Source organism: Colletotrichum higginsianum, chromosome 8 (genome assembly GCF_001672515.1).
Source record: "Colletotrichum higginsianum IMI 349063 chromosome 8, whole genome shotgun sequence".
In the NCBI taxonomy this organism is placed as follows: Eukaryota; Fungi; Ascomycota; class Sordariomycetes; order Glomerellales; family Glomerellaceae; genus Colletotrichum; species Colletotrichum higginsianum.
This window is the reverse complement of record NC_030960.1, coordinates 1,296,114-1,314,187: the sequence shown is the minus strand read 5'-3', so window position 1 is coordinate 1,314,187 and position 18,074 is coordinate 1,296,114. Positions and strand designations below refer to the sequence as shown.

Sequence of the window (18,074 nt, the reverse complement as noted above, 5' to 3'; positions counted from 1 at the left end):
CTGGCTCCCTGTGTCGCAATCGGTGCTGGCCGCCACCCAAAAGACCAAGTGTACTCGCTACGCCAGTGAACCTTCGTCACTTTCCATTCAAGTGAGTTTATCGTGGAGGGTCATGTTGGTTAGTAGGCACACCGCAAGACGCGCAACCCTGGGAACTGATGTGCCCAAATCCGGTCTGATAAGTCTATGATGCTGCTGCCATAGCCCTTATCGTGGTGTTTTTACAATTACACAAAAGAAGCCGTCAAGATATCACCCCGAAGCAGGGCTGCCGTCGTGTGTGTTTTGACAGATCTTTTTTTATCTTTTGATTCGTCTCTCTGTCGTAGTGCCTCGGCTGCTACCACGAGCAATCCAGCCTCAGCCCCTGTCATCCTCGACCCGTCATCAGAGAATCTACTCCTCCATCTTGTCGTCATCCTTCTTGTCCTCGTCGTCGTCATCGTCACCCTCGAGCGCCTTCTTTGCTAACCGCTCTGCCTCCTCGCGCAGGTCCTTGGGCACCTCCTCGTGGCGGCCCTTGGTAGGGCCGTCAATGTCGCTGATCCAGCTCATCTCGAGCTCAAATTCCTTGTCCTTGTTGTCATCGTGGGCGACGTAGATGATGCGGGCGGCCTCCTTGACGGCGTCCTTGAGGGTGAGCCCGCCCTCGGCAAGGTCGAGCTTCTCGAGCTCGGCCTTGGCGGCCTGACGGCCCTTGCCGGTGGCGGCGCCGTAGTAGCCCCAGTAGGATCCCGAGGGCTCGATCATGTAGAGGAAGGGACCGCCGTGCTTCTTAGAGGTGTCCTTGCCGCCAGCACCGACCTTGGGGCCGGAGCCGACCTCGCCGTCAACGGGGGACTCGGTCGAGGGGTCGAAGCCGCCGACGATGGCGGTGATGCCGAAGGGGCGAACGGAGGAGTAGAGGGTGTAGGCTTGGAGGTAGCCGCCCATGCGAGCTGCGAGGTCGGCGGTGGAGATGGGGGTCTTGAATGTCTCGCGCCAGCCGCGGGCTTCTTCGCGGGCGCGGTCGACGAAGTGGCGGCCGTCGGGAATCATGCCTGAGTAGACCTTTTGGATGTGAGTTGAGTGACTAGAAACAAAATCGAGTGATGAAAAGACGGGGCAATTGGGGCTGAATTGCTTAAACACAAACCTGACGACATCTAGGAGGGAGGGGTATGTGGTGGTTGGTTGAGAGAGGGGCCGACTTACAGCACCGAGATGCCTGTCAATGGTGGCGATACGCTTGTTGGCGTTGGGCTTCCATAGCTTCGAGGCGATGACCTTTTCGACGGCGAGAACGACACCGTCCTTGCAACGAATGCCGATGGATGTGCCACCGTTCTCGACAGCCTTGACGGCGTACTCGACCTGGAAGTTGCGGCCGTCGGGAGAGAAGATGGAGTTGCTCAGGTCATAACCTGTGCCTATCGACGTCTATCCGAAAGAAGAGGCGGAAAGATCAGCAATTGTCATGGCCTCGGACACGTATTGGGGTGCAGCGGTAGCTCCCAACAACCCCGGTCGCTGAGAGGTGATAGTTCCTCTCGGGTACCTGGCAAGGGAAAGGCTTACCATTGTGAATTAGAGCTCGGGGTATTTGGGAAACGTGGTTATGTTGTCAAATGGACGGCGTAGGACGGCCGGCAACGGGAGGAGTTCGTGATGAAGTGCAGGTTGGCGGAAAGTGGTTTGGTCGTCGGGGAGCTTTGGTGGTGGATGACGATGGCGGGATGCGGTTTGGGGCCTTGAGATCAGAGCTTCAGGCAACCCGGGAGCTGCGTGTTGCTGCGTGAGGTCGACGGGCGAGGCTGGACGTAGGCATGCCTCAGGCCCTTAGGGGGTGAGCTGGGGGTGGACCCAAGAAAGGAAGGAGAGCATCAGCCACCTCTATAAATGTGGCTGTGCGAAGATGTGGCTTAATGGTCGATATCTAATCTGTATGGGGCAGCTGACAGCTTCATCGTGAGCATGAAAGCTAACAGGGGTGGAATTGCCCCACCATCCCGCCGTTGCACCTGCAGTGGGCTGCAGCTGCCAGGTGCTGGAGGACTTAAGACGAGGAGAGGCAGTTTGTTGGCAGTCATTTTGCCAATTTACGATGCACTGGGTTATGTTCAACAGTTCTACAGAAGCCCTAGGTGAACAGAATATTCGTCTGTTGCTGTTCCTGTCGGAAGTTCCGAAGCTCAACGACTAAATGTTGCCGAAACATTCCGCTACACTTTGTCACATCTTGAATATCGGTAGCACAAAAACAGAAGCTCAAGAGTGCAGGCCCGGACGAGTTTGTCGAAACATGCGTTGGGTCTATGAGAGATAGGGTGGGGGGCTCGAAGAGGAGCGGTGTAGAACCATCGGATTTGGTCCGGAGAACCGGTCTTGAAGGGAATCAAACTAGGCAAAATGTTGAGGATGGATGGACCCTGTGGTCTTAGATTAGGGATACTCTTGGAAAGGGCATCACATGCTGTAATGTGTACAACAGGCCCGAGAGAGGGAGAGGGAGAAGGAGAGAACAACAGCATCATCGTTCGCACTCGGACGGAGTAAGACTATAGAGGGTACCGGACAGAACATAGTTAACAAGGCGCAGATGACGACTATCCGGGGGGCTCGAGTGTGTCACGGGAAACGCATTTGACACCTCCGTGGTCTTCCAGAAGCCATGTGGACTGATCGTGTCATGGACCTATTGGGCGACAGGCGCGGGATCTGGGAGAGAAATATGTTTCAAGTTGACGCTTGCTGCCGGCTGCCCTCCGTCTTCCTGCCAGGGTCGCATCTTCCATGTCAGGCCAGGCACCTAGTTCGCAGAATTGTCAGGTCTGTCTGCCCGGTGGTTTCTCAAGGAAATAGAAAAGCTGAGCCATATTGTGGACGAGACAACCACAAAAGCAAGCAAGGGTCGACTGCAGGTTCAGGCAGAGATTCCGGCCCGACGAAAGGAGCCCGCCTTGGCTAGCGTTGGTCGGTGCCGTGTTGGTGGTGATGAAGTGGTGATGTGTGTGGGTGTGTGTGAATGTGACAGATGCACTCCTAGGCAGGCATTTTCCCTCATGCGCATTGCATTTGCTCACAGCCCACAGTGAGGTGCTGAAATGAAATGTTCAGTGCGCCTTTCCACCGGCCGGTAGCGGCAGCAACTCAGTAGTAACTGAACAAGCGACGAACTGTGGCCAGTGAATCTGCGTCACGGTGCCCTGTCCTGCGTCATGGCCTCGCCCGCTAGTTGCCCCTCCTTCCTAATTTCCCCCCGCCAGGTCCTCCCCTCCCCCCTCCTTCCTGCCGCCGTCTGCGTCCCCCTCCTTCCTTACTTGCGAGAAATGAATGTGACTCCTTCCGCCATATATAGCCCAGATTCGCACACAACCCGTGCCCTGGTTTTAGCTAAATCTAGTTGTTGTTCTTCTTCCCTTTTCAAAATCACGTCACGACTTGCTGCCTGATATTCAGATCTTTGCACAACCATCTTTCCGACCGCTCATCCAGATTCCTCGTCGACGCCGCCGTAACGACCCCAGAGACAACGGGCCACACGCCACCCCACCACGAACCCATCCGATCCCACTGCATCCGCATTGCATCCACCCTCCAACTCAACCTTGTCACCAACTGCAGCAGTCTTCATGCCCAAGAAACAAGCCCATCGAACCCGAAGCATCGCTACTCTCACCATTTCTGTTCCTCAGACTGACTGCCTTTCGATATTTCCTCTCTCCATCTCCTCGAGTCTCTCTTGTGTTCTCTTATTTTTCGTCTTCGCACAAACAAGCTCTCGAGAGTACATAGAGTAGCCAATATAAGAAACACTCCTGTTTTCTACCGCTGTCCGAGCCTCCGAACCCGATTACCAAACAAGCGCAAAGAAGCAATACCTCCCCAAGGCAGCAAAGCAGACCACTCTCTTCTCTGCCTCGCAAGGAGATTCACTTCTACAGCAAACAGGTCTATCGAAGCGGCTTTTTCTCTCTCATTTGTATTTTAGGGTTTCCATCTCCCAGCACCCCATCTACCACAAAGGCGAGTCTCCCCTTCCCTCAACTCCTGCGCCCACCGGCCGGCCATTCGGAGCCCCGCCGGGCTTTTGTCGGCGATGGACCGTTGGCCGTATCGCGAATTACACTGCCATGTCCCAACCGTCACGAATAATCACTGACAAGCTTAAAGGACAATGGTTTCCTACGCCCCTACAATGCAGTCTCAAGATGACCTTGCAACCCTTTTCTCCCGTAACCTGACCTTCAACCCCGAGGTCCAGAGCCAAGTGCAGCCCCCCAAGCCCGATGAGCAGCTCCATCAGACCTCCGACCCCGCCCCCGCCAATCCCGCATCAACTCCGGCACCCATCATCTACTCCATCACCCAGCACTACACTCACTCCGCACACATCGCTCGTCAGCAACAAGCCCCGGACGTCCCCGTTCAGCGTCCCTCATCCGAACCCCCCCAGACCGAGCAGTTGACTCCCGAGATCGTCCTCAGCCAGCATGGCATCAACCCTTCTGTTTTGTCCCCTTCTCAGATCCAGCTTTTCCGAATCTCTGAGGAGCCCCATCAGCTGCGCCTGATCGAAATCTGGCGTGCTGCGCCGCCCGCCTCGAGCACAGACAACCCCTCGCTCGCATGGACTAGCACAACCCTCGAGCAAGAGGAGCAGCTTGCGAAGCTACGGTACGAGCGGATGGAGGCGGAGAATGAGCAGCAACAGCAGCAACAGCACCAGCAAAACGCCGTCATGAGCCTTGACGGCACCCAAGTTCAGTCTGACGACAGTCGCTGGCTGGCGAGCTCCATTTCCCATCAAGTCGAGCCCTACATGATGTCTGGCTACGAAGAGATGATGCGCCGCGAGTACGAGCGGGAGCAGGTCGAGGCCCGTTCCAACGACAACTACGCCCACTATGGCTCCGCCGTCGGCGGTTACAAGCCGGCTACCGACCCCGTCTACAAGGGGTTCGGCGACGACTGGGCCAAGGAGCAAGCGATCCAGATGCAGATGCAGATGGAGAACCAGTACGGCGCTTTCCAGCACTTTGGTGGCCAGGCCGGCAACATGGAGGCCATGGAGATTTTGTGAAGGAAGCTTTCCGCAAATTTTTGTTTCCTTTTTTCTATTGTTTTCAGCATAGCAGCAGAAACCTCTTTCTCTCACGAGTTAGACTGCATGGCAGACACATGGGCGGACACTAAGATGATGCTGGATTGCCTCCTTTGGAAAGCATATTTCTTTTGTCAAGAACGTTACGAGTAAGGAACTAGCCAGATACCATTGGGCACGCATGAGAGATGAACAGGACTACGAAGCAGCTACAAAAAAAACTTCACATTGGGATATTCGCGCAGGATGAGGTAGTTGGCGAGGGAACATTGGCATGTTGAGCTGAGGTGATGGTGCCTACGACATTCAATGGTTCTTGAGGTATTTCCTCTATTAATTGACCCCTCTCCTCTTTTTAATGCCTCCTTTGTACTTGGCATATCTGTTGTTCTCAACTTGACGTATTGTCTGTCTGGTGCGGTATCTCGCAGTCGATGGGCCCTCGGTGGATAGGTGACTTTTGTCATTGTGTTTTGGACAGAAAGACTGGTCCCGAAAGCCATTCTTTACCCAAGTGTACCCTGAATTTTGTCCTCCGGGAGCAAAAGGGCCGCGATTGCTTGCGCAGTATCTAGGGGTCCTGAATTGTTAACGCGATACTGGCGGTACATAAGTCTATGCTATCATACATGTGTCGGTGTTTCCTCTGCTCCCCGTGTTCCTGTTTGCCTTTTGATAGACCCCCTGTTTTGGCCTTCCCTGGTTAGATGAACGACGCCTGTGAACTCCTTGATATCTGTAGCTTGCCGTTGCTCCTCTCTCTCTCTCTCACTACCCTCTCTCTTGCGGCAGCCAGACGGGGGTATCGTCGCCAATATCAGTCATGAAACGGTACCTCACGGGCACGCCGGTTGAGCGAGTTTCTTTGTGTTGTCGATGTTCGTCGGTATATATTTGATGTTAATGGGCGTCTGAGAAACATCCTTAATTGACAAGACAGTCATGAGTTGGCGATTCCACAGTCTCCGTCCCAGGGACAATCGCAACGGAGGACCGCCGAAGCCGTGAGCTAAGCGGTGTGTTCCCCAAGCCCCTTTTTTTGCGCCGATGCCCGCGCCACCGCCGTTCTGCTACCGTCTGCGGCCCGGATACCCGGGGTGCTCTGCCATCCTTGACGATAGCCACTGCGCCGAATTCATACCGGTGGGGACGCTGACCTGCCACGTGTTCGGGGGCTGGGTCGGCATCGGGGAGTTTTCTGACGACAACGCCGGCGGTGGTTGCGACGGCGCCAGGAACTGCGATCCGCGGGTGTAGCGACTGCTCGCCCGCGTCGTGCGGCTGTACCGGTCAAATCTGCTGTTGCGCGGGTTCGTATTAGTGTTCGTGTACGTGTTCATCGTGTGCCTGCTGTCCCGAATGTTGTCAACATGGGTGATGTTGCTGAGACGGCTCGCTCTGTTGTGGTTATTGCTGTTGCTGTTGTTGTTGTTGCGGTTGCTGTCGCCGAGGCCCTGGTTGCTTAACCTGCCTGTGCCGTCGCAATTTCCAAAACCCCAGGTGGTGGCGGCCGAGTGCGTTGAGTCGCGGCTCGGTAGTCCGAAGCCCATAGAGAGAGCCGACATCCGCGGGGAGCACCAATCCACCATCGGGGCGGACGCGCGCGCGGTCCTCGCCATCGGCGTCATGTGGACGCCCTCATCGAGCTCGATTTCGTGTCCCTCCTGGCCCTACGGGGAAATAAATGTTAGCATCGTTGAATCAAACCCTACCCTTCCTCCTGTGATGAGAAAATTCGTGGGCAGAAAACTAAAGGGGGGGGGGGTTGAATTATGTGTACCTCGCGTGGGGAAGGACACAGCCATTTCCCGCCATTGTAGTCTTCGCGCGGTATGACCAGGGACTGTCGATCACCGTCCGGGTAGTTTCTCCCCTGAGAGGTGTCAAAAGTCTTGCTTAGCCCGCTCCGGCGCGTTGCTGCCGACGAGCTGAAGCCGTCTTCAGAACGGTTGACGCGCGACGCCTCCGTCCGAAACTCGGCATTGATGTCGGCCTCGATCTGTTCCAGGGGCGCGTCGTCTGGCACGGGGTGTCGCTGGTGCTGGCGGGGGTCGGATCCATCGCTACGGACATAAGTCGGCTTGCCCTGGAAGCGTTCTCGCCAGGCAATGGCGCGGGGAGCCTGGGACGTCATTCCCGTGCGGTACCATATCAGCTGCCACAAAGGGCGTAGGGTGGCGATGGAGGCGGCGGTGATGCCGATGCCGGGCTCGACGGTGCTCCATAGGGCGATGTCGGTGGTGGCCCATAGGAAGTCATCGCCGTCGAGGAGGGTCGGTATGTAAACCGACCGGACGACCGTAGCCGCGGAGCCGATGGCGGCGAAGGACAGGATGCCAAAGGCAAGGAGTCTAGTACGTTTGGGTAGTGAGAGCGACCAGACGATGAACAGTGGGAGGATTCCAAAGCCCCAGTCCGCGAGGCAGTTGCAGATGGAGGCAGTGTAGGTCATGATGATAACGACACGGTTGCTAAAACACTTGCCCTCCACGCGGGGCGACTCCTCCCAGAAGGTCGAGACGGGTTGGCACTGGAACATGACCATGAAGAAGTACGTCGAGCCAAAAAGGACGGTGGCGAGCATGAGAAAGCGGAGTATCCATACGTGGGTGCGGCGGATGGAGACGCGAAGTAAGAAACAGCCGACGGAAATCTTGAGGAGGCAAGAGCAAATGATGTAGAGTAGTTCGCAGATGTACCAATACTAAGAACAGTGTCAGCGAGTATCAGGTCCGGTTAAACATTTTGAGGTAGAGAGGGAGAGGGGGAAAGAGAGAGAGAGGGGGGGGGAGGGAGGGAGAGAGCTGGTATAGAGGCCATACCATGAGAGCATCGCGATAGTTTTCAGGGCTGAGGTCGACTCTGTGTCTACCTGTACCGTAGCGAACGCCTTGAATCTGAGTGATGAGATAGACGGTAAAGATGAGCTGTTATTGAGGTCAGTTTAACTGTCGGCCATAGGGTTTCCGGGTGGGCGCGTCGTATACCATGAGGCCGATCATCAGCTTATCGTCAACGCCGAGCGAGCGTATGATCCAGCCGCGGCAGTATATGCGCAGGCCGACGGCGATCCAACATAGTACGAAGAAGAGGACCGCCACGGCCAGCACTTGCCCGCTGCGATCCTCCATTATTCAGTAGACGAGAACGGCATCCAAAGTAATCCCTCAGTTTGTTCGTTGCGTGTTCACCCAGACATCATGACGGGGGTGTCATTGAATCGTCGTAGAGGGAAGGGTCGACAGAATGGGATGTGCAGTAATCGTGATCCGGGCTGACGGGACAAGACCGGAGAACAGAGCGGATGACCGGGGAGGATGGACCCGTCAGGGTCTCAGGGGGGGTTGCCGGGTATACATAGTATCACCTCACGGACACGGTGGCGCGCTAGGTTTAGGGGTAAGACTGATATCTCGAAGTACGAGCCAGCATGAGGATAACATAGCGTCCCGGGTTTGTGGCGCCGCGGACCTGGGCCCGACCGTTCGAATATAGACTTCGGTTGTGGGCGGAACCGTGATCGCGAGCCGCCTATCCATCTCGATCCAAATACAATCTCTAGACACACTCAATGCAATTGCGAGAGGTTTGTGTTCCGTGACCACGCGGTATTGAGGATGCACTTGAGATGAGCCCAATGGAGGGTGTACACTGGCGAAAACTCTCTCTCGTGTGTTTTGTGTCTGGACAGCTCGAGAGCTTGTAAAACCCCAGACAGGGCGACAGCCGACTAAGTGAACAGCAATAGTTAGCTACGTGCCTCGCCGGCGAGAATGGATCGCGAGTAAGCGAAGGCTGGTGCTCGATCGGGATAGTGCATCCGTCTAGCGGCTCGAATGGCGTCCCCGGCGAACAGACGCTAAAGGCATGGTCCAGAGTCGAGGAGGAGCAAACCATCGGGCAGAACAGGGACGCGAAGCTGGAACCGGCTCAGGACCGGGCGGCCATGCGGCTCGAGCGGTGCGTTGCTGTGCGGCGCGCTCGAGCACACTTCCCATCTTAGCGGTAGATCGAAAGAAGAAGGGCGGCGGGTTAGGACTTGGCTGAAGGCTCTCGTCCCTTTTGGGCATAAGCCCAGGAACAGGTGGCCCTTTTTTTCTTTGGTGGTGTTGGCGTCTCTTTGTTTCAGGACAACGGTTGGTAGTTGTAGAGGGAGATCATACCAGGCACTCGGTTACAAAGGAGGCAGCCCGTTAAGGTATGACGTTCATAAAGAAAAAGAAAGAAAAAGTGGGAGAGGAATCCCTCCGCCGTGATGATTGATGTCACCGTTGGCCGTCAGGACAGATATCTGTCAACCTGCTTGATGTTTGTTTCTGGTGTTAGTCAACGGGACGGTCCTACGGCAATGACCTGAGCCGCCGTGGAAACATGAAAACAACCCTACCCAAAACCGTCATGCAGTCGGGCATGGGACGAAATAGAGTTGAAGATGATGAAGGCAAGGGAATCAGGGAATCAGGGGATGCAGGTGGACGTCTCACGCACTTGCGCAGGGCCGTGACTTTGTTTGACGGGAAGCGGGAAAGCGGGAACCAAATGTGGGACTTTTCTCCGATGCTCACAGACGGTAGAGATGAACGGCCTCGGAGAAGGAGTGACAGAATGGAGTGCGCCCAGCCCCTCCATGCCCTCCCTGTTGGACAAACTTGGTACACACGTAGCACAGCGAGACCATCCGCCGTTGGGAGCCAACATGGTCTTGTCTCGTATTGATTCCTTGTACTCAAAATTTGCATTGATGGATTATCTACGCGCATCGCGAGAAACAATCGCAGCCTCAGGGTGCGCGTCATGCAACTCTCGAGTCGCACATCCGCTCCTCGGGCCAGTTAACTCGTCACGCAACCCCGTCGCAGCAGCGAGGAGACACCGGAACAGTTGGGCAGCTGACTCAATGACGTCCCTCCCCAGCCCGTCATCCTTTCTCAACGCTTCTTGTTCTTGCGCTTGTTGGACTTGCCGCCAGTCTGCGCGCCCGTAGCTTTAGCCTTGCCCAGAGAATCAGTCGACTTCTCGAGGAGCTCAAAGTCATCGGCGGCCGAGTCGGAGCTGGGGGTGTGTTGGATTTCGCCATCGTCAGAATCCAGGTCCTCGGTATCGATCTCCAAGTCAACCTGGTTCTGGCCAAGTACGCGGCCGACAGTGCGGTTGTAGGCCCAGACGGGGAGACGAACGAGCGCCGTGTCTCGGATAGTGGGTTGAGGCAGTTCGTTGGGCTATTTGGCGTTAGTGGGTGGTTGTCAGGCTTGGCTTGGGAGTTTTTTTTCTCCCTCTCTTTTTCCTTTGGGACACTTACATCAAGAAGATACTGCTCCGTGTTGCCCTCCGCATCCTGTTCCTCGAGGTAGACGTCTCCGACGGAATCGACGACGAGAATCTTGCCGTTCTCGGCCACAACGCGCTTCTTGGAGCCGGTCGGGCCGGCCTGGACAACGGGGGCCTCGCGGGGGGTGGCGGTGCCGCTGCCGGTGCTGGCGGCGGCGACAGGCTTGCGGGACCGGCCTCCGCGCTCCTTAGCGGCCTCTCTGCGGGCGACCTGCTCCTGCATACGGCGCTGCTTGCGGTTCATGGGCTGCTGGGGACCCTCCTCATCGTCGGCGGGCGGGGCGGGGGCGGGCGCCGGGGTCGTGTCGATTCCGGGGATGCTGAGGTTGTCACCCCATGCGGCGTTGCGGGCGAACTTGATGTAGCGCTCGACAAAGTCCTTCTGGCGCTTCCAAGACATGTACAGAGCGATGTAGTGGAAAGCTCCGGCGCCAACGAGGAAGACGCCGAAGAGCACGGTGCCCAGGCCGGGCCGGTAGCGGTTGTAGTAGTAGTTGGTGCCCTTCCAAGCCGGGAAGCCGTTCTTCAAAAAGTGGTCGTAGCGGTCGCGGTCCGGGCCGCTCAGGATGTTGCGCACGAGACCCAGACGAGCCTGGCGATCCGAGGCGATCTTGACAGCCGACTTGATCTCCTTCTGGGTAGGGGGCTTCTGGACGTTGACGCCGGGCTCTTTGGTGGCCTTCTTCTTGGCCTTGGTGCGCTCAGCGATGAGCTGCTGGCGGACCTTGTCCGGATGGAGGGTACGAGAGATCTTGCGATAGGCCTTGGTGATCTCGTCAATGGTGGCCGAGTTCTTGACGCCCAAAAGCTCGTAGAAGGTCAGGTCGGGGTTCGCCTCGTGGGCCTTGATCTCGTCGCGAATGCGGAAAATCTCGCGATCTGTGCGTCGCGTCGTTAGCTGGAGTTGCGCAGAGAAATTGCACGTCTGGCAGGGTGCAGGGCATCGTGCTCACCCTCCTTGCTCCAGGCCGCAGCCAGGGGCGACACGACCAGGAGGCCGACGGACAGGATGCTGCTAAACTTCATGTTTGCGGTGTTGAGCCCGGTCGATCCTTAGGCCTGAGAGGTAGTGTAGACGAGGAGAGGCGGCGCGCAATGGCCGAAGGGTGAGAAGGGAGTGCGTCGGCGTAGGAAGATCAAATCTGGGGATGCCAGGTGTTAGCTTCGAGCTGTGTCTGGCTGGTATGGTATGGTATGGGTAATAGGTATGGGTACAGAGTAATGGGTATGGGTATGGAGCTGCCAGTCAGTGGCCACGTACCTTTCTCAGTCCCTATCTTCTTCTATCCACCAAGGAATTCCAGCAAATGGGCTTTCTCGAATTGACAGTATCCCCGTCCAGTAGGATTCCACCTCGTCTCTGGTGAACAAGAAACGAAAAATTTCTCCCACAAAAATTGTAATTGGGAAATGTGGTCTCTTTGGGGGAGGCTCTGGATGAGGTGGAATTTCCCGTGGACAAGGGAACTTTTTCGCCTCTCTGGCTTCGGCCGGGGGGGGGGGGGGGGCCGCAATGGCCAAAGGGTCGTATCATCTCAGGGGCCCTGGGCCTGCAAGAGAAAAGGGCCCAACTGAAAGCAGAAGGTTCCGGGCAGGGATTCTCGAATCTTGCACCGTCATGAATCGCACCAGACCATGTTGGGCTTAGGCTGATCCAGACCTCTCCCTTAATTGTGCAGACTTGACATTTGAAACTTATGTAAGCCAATCGGTACTGCTGAGGTAAACATTGATTGAAGGTGCAACCTCCTGTGGTCTGTCTTTAGTCCTGACACCACCTAGCTCGCTCCAGTGAAGATAGTAGTTGTCAAGCCAGAACTCCAGTAAACCCCCTTTGTCCAAGTGGGAATTCTTGTGCAGAGAGAGTACTGGATCATCTTCCATTTCCAGTAGACTGGCTTGTCGGTGGGTTGTCACGTTGTGTGACTATTAAATTCGGTGGGGAGCCGGTGAAGAGGTTAACAAACATGCACTACTTTGATCCATGGCAGGAGAAACAACATCTCGCAGGGCAAGTCCGTTACTTGTCCTTGTCTTTGTTTTCTGAACTCGAACTCGAGCTTGAACTCAAAGCCTAACAGCGACAGTTGCAACTACCAGACCGAGGCTTGGTGGAAAACAATGCATCTCTCGTTTTAACTGTTTCAATCAAATAAACAAGACTTCCACTGCTGCACTCTCATGTGGTCTCTTCAACTGTGGTGCCGAGATCACCTGGCACCAAAACACATTCGACCGCCCACCTCCATTTCCGCGAGTCCAACTTCATCCGGAATACCCACCTCCTTCACCCTTGGCTCAGGCTCGATCCGAATCCCAGGGCCCTCAAGAACCATGCCCAACACTAGCAACGTGGGACGCACAAGATTCATTCACCCTCCGCCCCCGGAGCGGGCTCAGCGCCCTATCTTTACTACCGTCGTTGCTACTGTCGTCGCTACTGCTATTGCTGTTGCTGTTCTTGTCTTTCCCGTAGTTCTTGTTCGCTCCGCAGCTGTTCTCGTCGTCGATGCCAGTGTGTGTCCTCCAAGCTGTGGTTTTCCAACCTGTCGTGGAAGTTGAAGTGGCGGATATCCTTTATGACGTGGGTATTTCCCTGTTCAAAGGCGTTGGGCGAGAAGTGATCGCCGATGCTCGTGCGGCAGAGGCAGCACTTAAACTCCTCCGCCCATTTGCCTTCTGTCAGGTAGCGCTCCTCGCCCGCCAGCCGGATCGGGGTGCAGGCCAAAAACAGCTTCAGACATCTACGCCCGACGAACTTGTTGCAGCAGGGTAGCAACACCGGCTCGTGGTTCGGGTGCTGGCTCCAATCCTCCTGGCACATGGTGCATGTCGTATCGCCCTTCGCGATGGCCGCCTCGGGTGTTACCGCGTACAGCAGCGTCTTTCTATCCGCCTGGTAGTTCCGGAGTTGCATGTCGCTCCACTCGATGAGCCTGTTGCGCTGCATGACATCGTTCATGGAGTTGCTCGCCCTGATCGACTCTCTGTAATTATCCTGCGCCACCACCGGCCCTTCGAGCGGCCACAACCATTCGACCCACCAAATACACTCCTGCAGCGCATCTAACGCCGGCAGATCGGGGTCCAAGGTATGGCCGAGCTGGTGAGACGGATGGTCCAGGACATCCGGATTGGGCCAGGGGTTGAGCATGGCGATCAGCGGGATGGCCAACCATCTCATGAGCTCTTCGTTGAGCCCGGGGTCGAGCGCGAGGAACCGGTACATCCAGTCCAGGAACTCCATGCGCCGATTCAGCGAACTCTCCCAGTTGTCTATACCCATCCAACGGATCTGTCGATTTCGTCGCCAGTACAACCCCTCCGGATGCTTCTGTGACCGCGCCTCGCCCATTCTGATCAGACTTTCTCGGCATCCTTCGGCCATTTGACGAAGCTTCTGGTACCGCCGATCATGCTCCTTTTCTAAGAAGTTGACAAAAGTCATCTGATGCAGCGGGAAGTCATTTCGTCGTTCGTACTGATCGTAAACCACTTGCGCCCTTCGCGTTGGCTCCCAGTCTTCATCCTCGCCATAGCCTGGCTGCCACCAAAAACCAACAACCGAGCCAGCTTGGCCAAACTTTGCTTCGAGATCGTCGAGAATGGCTTGGGCCTCGTTCTTTCGTTTCGACCACGACATGTTGACTCGCCACTCCTCCTTGGTCGATTCGCAGTCGCAGTGAGAGGCGGTTTCGTGACCAAGGTGCTCGCGCTTCAGTTTGCAAAAAGTCTCTGGCCAGACAGTGCTGATGATGCTTTCCCAGCGAAGCGTCCTGGCTTCGATTGAAAAGGGCTTCATCAGCACCACTTCAACCAACATGAGCAATTCGCGCAGGTAGCACTCCCTGTATTGTTCGAAAGCGTGCCTCTTCTCATTGTCCGCCGTTTCCGGATCCCATGGGATTGCCAGCTTTTTGTCGACGGTTTTTACGATGGAGTTTTGGAATGAGGTATGGTTATCCATAGCCCCGAGACAGTAACAGCATGGGCAGTTGGAAATTTGAACCCGGACTCCCACGCAGTCTCTCGCTGAGCAGTCTGTGGAGTAAACATGGGCGCACCTCAACCAGTTGTAAACCCAGTGTATTTGCAGGCTCTCGTTGGAATTGTCGGCCGGGCTCTCTTCGTTCTCTCGGTAAATATTCGTGTCTTGTGTGACCAAATGGTGGCCAGGTACATCGCTGCTCGGGTGGGGGTGCTGGCAGGTCCCCAATCTGGGAAGCTGGCTTGTCGGCGTGTGATCGGGCGCCTTGGGGCAAAGATACTTGCGCCAAAGTTTGATACACATTCTTGGTGTGTAGATGGGTGGAAGAGGCCGTATGCTTTTTTAGCTGTGGTTGAAACGATAATTGGTGAAGCGTTTGCGGCGTTGTGACGGTCAGACAGTGAAGTCAAGAATGACGATGGGAGCTGTCCGTTAAACACTGGATGTAGACATGCGGGGCGCGGTGGCATTTATCATGATAGGTTCTTCCCGGGGTTTAAATGAGAAATAAATTTGAGTCCTTGCCTTCGTTCGCTTGATCTTTGAAAGAGAACAAGCAGGATTGTGCTGGTTGGCCTTTGCTTTGAGGCTTTGGCGACATAGTACCAGTGCCAGCTCAATAGGAGAGATACACAGCCGTGGCTTTGTGGGCCGCACTCGGAACTTGGATCGAGAGCTTCATTCTTTGAAATTGAATACAGGGTTTTCCTAAAATCTGTCGGATGCGGCGAAGCAGGAGCCATTGGTGATATTGACAACCTGAATGAGGGGCAAGGGGCTGATTGCCGTTTAGTCAATCGAGTCCTCGGCATTACAAGCCCCTACATAGCACTTCGTGCTACACCTTTTCATCTTCCAAGCATCTGTTTAAATGGTCCCTCTGGGAGAGTGACTTTGGCCCTTTGCAGGTATGAGAATGACACGTTTCGTTTTGTTCAGGTAGTACGTATTCATTGTTTTGATGTGTAGGGGTGCGAATACCCATCCTGCGACGTCTATCAATGGCTTGCCGTGTTTATTCATAGACTCCGTAAATCCCATCTTGGTGCTTCTTTTCCAAACACGAAGTCTCCCCCTCTCCTCCTTCACCACCACCAGTTGTGGCCGGATCCTCCCTACTTTGGTCACCCAATGACCCGTCTCGCCACAGCTTCGGCCGTCTCGCGGCCAGAGCGAAAGTTTCAGAAGACCATTGGTGCGATGGAGACGGTCTTGAAAAAATGGTGGGTGATGAGGTCTGTCGAGAACCATGTACTCATGTCCCGAATCCGGCTACTGCTCTCGGGTGCACGGTCTGGTGGGACTGTTGTATTCCTGGCAGCCTGCGGTGCCTGAACAAGCCCTCCTCTTCAGCGAAAAGCATGCACCTCAATGCAGCCGTTAAATTGTACATCTTACGTGCCCGCGCAGCTGAATTGGTTGGCGTTTCCGTCCACGATGTATCGGAAATGTTTTCGTGGCTGTGTTGGCGTTGCAGAGGTAGTTCGATGATACAGAAGACCGACATCCGTTTCACGCTTCAGTCTACTGCCTCGAAGATCCAGTCGACAACACGAGGCCTTTTCAGTTATCCCAGTTGTCAACGGACGGAGTCTAGGATTTCCAACTAGGAAGTCTAGCTGTGTTGTCTAGCCATTATGCGCATGAAATACTTGACTGGCAATCCGTGTCCAGATTGCAGTTAGCCACAGCCTGCGTCTGGTCCCAGGCAGTGGATTGGCATCATTGGATATTTGTGGTGCAAAAGATTTTCAAGCCTTGTCATAGGCCCTATCGATGATATCTGTGGTGTTGTGTCTCTATTGAGTGAACCATGCTCAATTATCCTATTGAGTAGTCTCATAACAGCGGTGGGGGGGGGGGATAATATAAGAAGCTCCAGCCAGCATTGGTTTTTTCAACGATGCGCAGAGAAGCTGTGTTTTCTTGTCGACCTGGGATGTTCGGACGCCCGTGTACGGCGACTCGGACCGACGCGGCCCCACAATGGACACCGGATCCGGCTTTTACTACGGACCCACTTCGGCGGCGAGTCACTACTCCGTACCACCTAGGCACCTAGACACCTGGGCACCCAGAAACTGGCCGACTCCGCGTCAGAAGCTCATTTGTTTTCTCATTAGCGGTTATTATAATGCAAAACAGTAAGTAAAAAAAAAAAAGTTACTCTACTAGCTAAAGTTTATTCAAGTCCATGGTTATCGTTAGCAACGACCTTTGCTATAGCTTTCGTTGGAATAATGTATTGACTTAAGTTCTAGGACTTGGGCCTCATCTCTAGGTGGATAGACATCTCGTGTAACTCGAGGTTTAGGCAGCCTAGGGATCACTGAACAATGTCTTTGTACTAACCCAATTTCTTTGTTCCCCTCGATGGGTGCCTGGCAGTGCTTGCCCCAATGTGTCAACTATCCAAGCACCCAAGGACCTCTGCCACCTTTTGCTGCCAGCTTAAATTTTCACACAGTTTCCCAATCTAACTTGCAGTAACACTTACTTACAAACTACTATAGCTCGATCTGAACATTTGTGCCCCCAGCGCTCAGACATATACAATAAGCTAGGTACCCTGACACTCTCAACAGGGTGCCGCAAACCAACAAACTACAACTTCTACAACTTCCACAAACGACACCCAGAGCAGCGGCAGCCATGCCCAAGTTTCCCACCCCTTCACGCTGCCGCCACAACCTTCACCATGCAGGCCTTCGCCTCCGGCCCTTCTTCGACGTCTTGGACAACAGCTGCTTCTTGAAGTGGGCCATTGAGATCCACCAGAAACCATTCCCCCCTCCTGGGGTGCCGTACTTGGATGACCAGCAAGGCTGGGAGGACTACCTCAACTTCGATGTGCGCACTCAGGAGGAGTTGGAGATAGAGGAATCAACCCCCAGCCCGGAACAAGAAGGCCGTCATGACAGCCCTCATAATGGCATCGTAGTTGCTGCTGCAGCTGCAGCTGCAGCTGCAGATGATCATCTCGACTCTGAGAGTGGCCCACTGGTTATCTGTAAACCTGACCGCCTGTCTCTTCTTCATGGAGAACCACAAGCGTCACTTTCTCCAACCGAGGCCTTTCTTTTCCCCCCATTTGGGTCCCTGACTGTCTGTAACCCGGACTCGGGTGAGGCCCTCCCAGAAGAGCAGGAAGGTGTCTCTGAAACCACGCAGGAGTATATTCTCTCACAAGCGCCTGCCTCACCTGCTTCGCCCCTCCATCAATCCTTTGGCCTTGAGGATGGCTGCGAACGTGCCCCTTCTGGTGACTCCAGCGACGTTTACCAGGAGGAGCACATCTTCTTTTGGTCACCCGAGACTGCTCAAGCCGTCCCACTTCTCCCTGTGCACCAACCTAGACTGGTCACTGTTCCCTCACCCCCTGCACCTCCCTATCGAACCCTTCTCAGCCAAAACCCACGTAGGCGTGGCGTTGTCTTTCCCTTCCTCTAATTCTTGCGTCGCCGCCCATTGAAGAGTACTTGATAGAAGCCAAATATTGAACGATGATTGGATACAGCTTCTGAAAAGGAGAGAGAAGAGCGAGAGCACCATACGAATCACCAGAATGCGCAAAACGCGTCTGGAAATACTCAGACAAGTCGGTTATTGCGAACTGATCGAGTCGGCAGCTGTCACCACAAGTTGTGAGGAGGTCGTGTAATCAGAGAGACGGGA

General features: G+C 55.0%; 6 protein-coding genes across 6 annotated transcripts; 2 read left to right on the top strand and 4 right to left on the bottom strand.

The window, feature by feature from the left end:
- Positions 1 to 396: 396 nt before the first annotated feature.
- On the bottom strand, positions 397 to 1,560 carry CH63R_11358 (Proteasome subunit alpha type; the record flags this gene model as incomplete). The annotated part of the gene is made up of 3 exons (XM_018306332.1): positions 397 to 1,050; positions 1,195 to 1,419; positions 1,558 to 1,560. 3 exons carry the CDS (start codon positions 1,558 to 1,560, stop codon positions 397 to 399), a joined length of 882 nt encoding a protein of 293 aa, XP_018153173.1.
- Positions 1,561 to 4,177: 2,617 nt separating this feature from the next.
- On the top strand, positions 4,178 to 5,062 carry CH63R_11357 (uncharacterized protein; the record flags this gene model as incomplete). The annotated part of the gene is made up of 1 exon (XM_018306331.1): positions 4,178 to 5,062. The coding sequence occupies one exon, from the start codon at positions 4,178 to 4,180 to the stop codon at positions 5,060 to 5,062; it is 885 nt and encodes a 294-aa protein (XP_018153172.1).
- Positions 5,063 to 6,153: 1,091 nt separating this feature from the next.
- On the bottom strand, positions 6,154 to 8,214 carry CH63R_11356 (integral membrane protein; the record flags this gene model as incomplete). The annotated part of the gene is made up of 4 exons (XM_018306330.1): positions 6,154 to 6,753; positions 6,864 to 7,787; positions 7,906 to 8,010; positions 8,071 to 8,214. 4 exons carry the CDS (start codon positions 8,212 to 8,214, stop codon positions 6,154 to 6,156), a joined length of 1,773 nt encoding a protein of 590 aa, XP_018153171.1.
- A 1,797-nt stretch (positions 8,215 to 10,011) lies between these two features.
- CH63R_11355 (DnaJ domain-containing protein) lies at positions 10,012 to 11,437 on the bottom strand (the record flags this gene model as incomplete). The annotated part of the gene is made up of 3 exons (XM_018306329.1): positions 10,012 to 10,302; positions 10,383 to 11,290; positions 11,365 to 11,437. 3 exons carry the CDS (start codon positions 11,435 to 11,437, stop codon positions 10,012 to 10,014), a joined length of 1,272 nt encoding a protein of 423 aa, XP_018153170.1.
- Positions 11,438 to 12,854: 1,417 nt separating this feature from the next.
- CH63R_11354 (uncharacterized protein) lies at positions 12,855 to 14,378 on the bottom strand (the record flags this gene model as incomplete). The annotated part of the gene is made up of 1 exon (XM_018306328.1): positions 12,855 to 14,378. One exon carries the CDS (start codon positions 14,376 to 14,378, stop codon positions 12,855 to 12,857), a length of 1,524 nt encoding a protein of 507 aa, XP_018153169.1.
- A 2,673-nt stretch (positions 14,379 to 17,051) lies between these two features.
- CH63R_11353 (uncharacterized protein) lies at positions 17,052 to 17,849 on the top strand (the record flags this gene model as incomplete). Its single annotated transcript, XM_018306327.1, has 1 exon — positions 17,052 to 17,849. The coding sequence occupies one exon, from the start codon at positions 17,052 to 17,054 to the stop codon at positions 17,847 to 17,849; it is 798 nt and encodes a 265-aa protein (XP_018153168.1).
- Between the last annotated feature and the right edge of the window lie 225 nt (positions 17,850 to 18,074).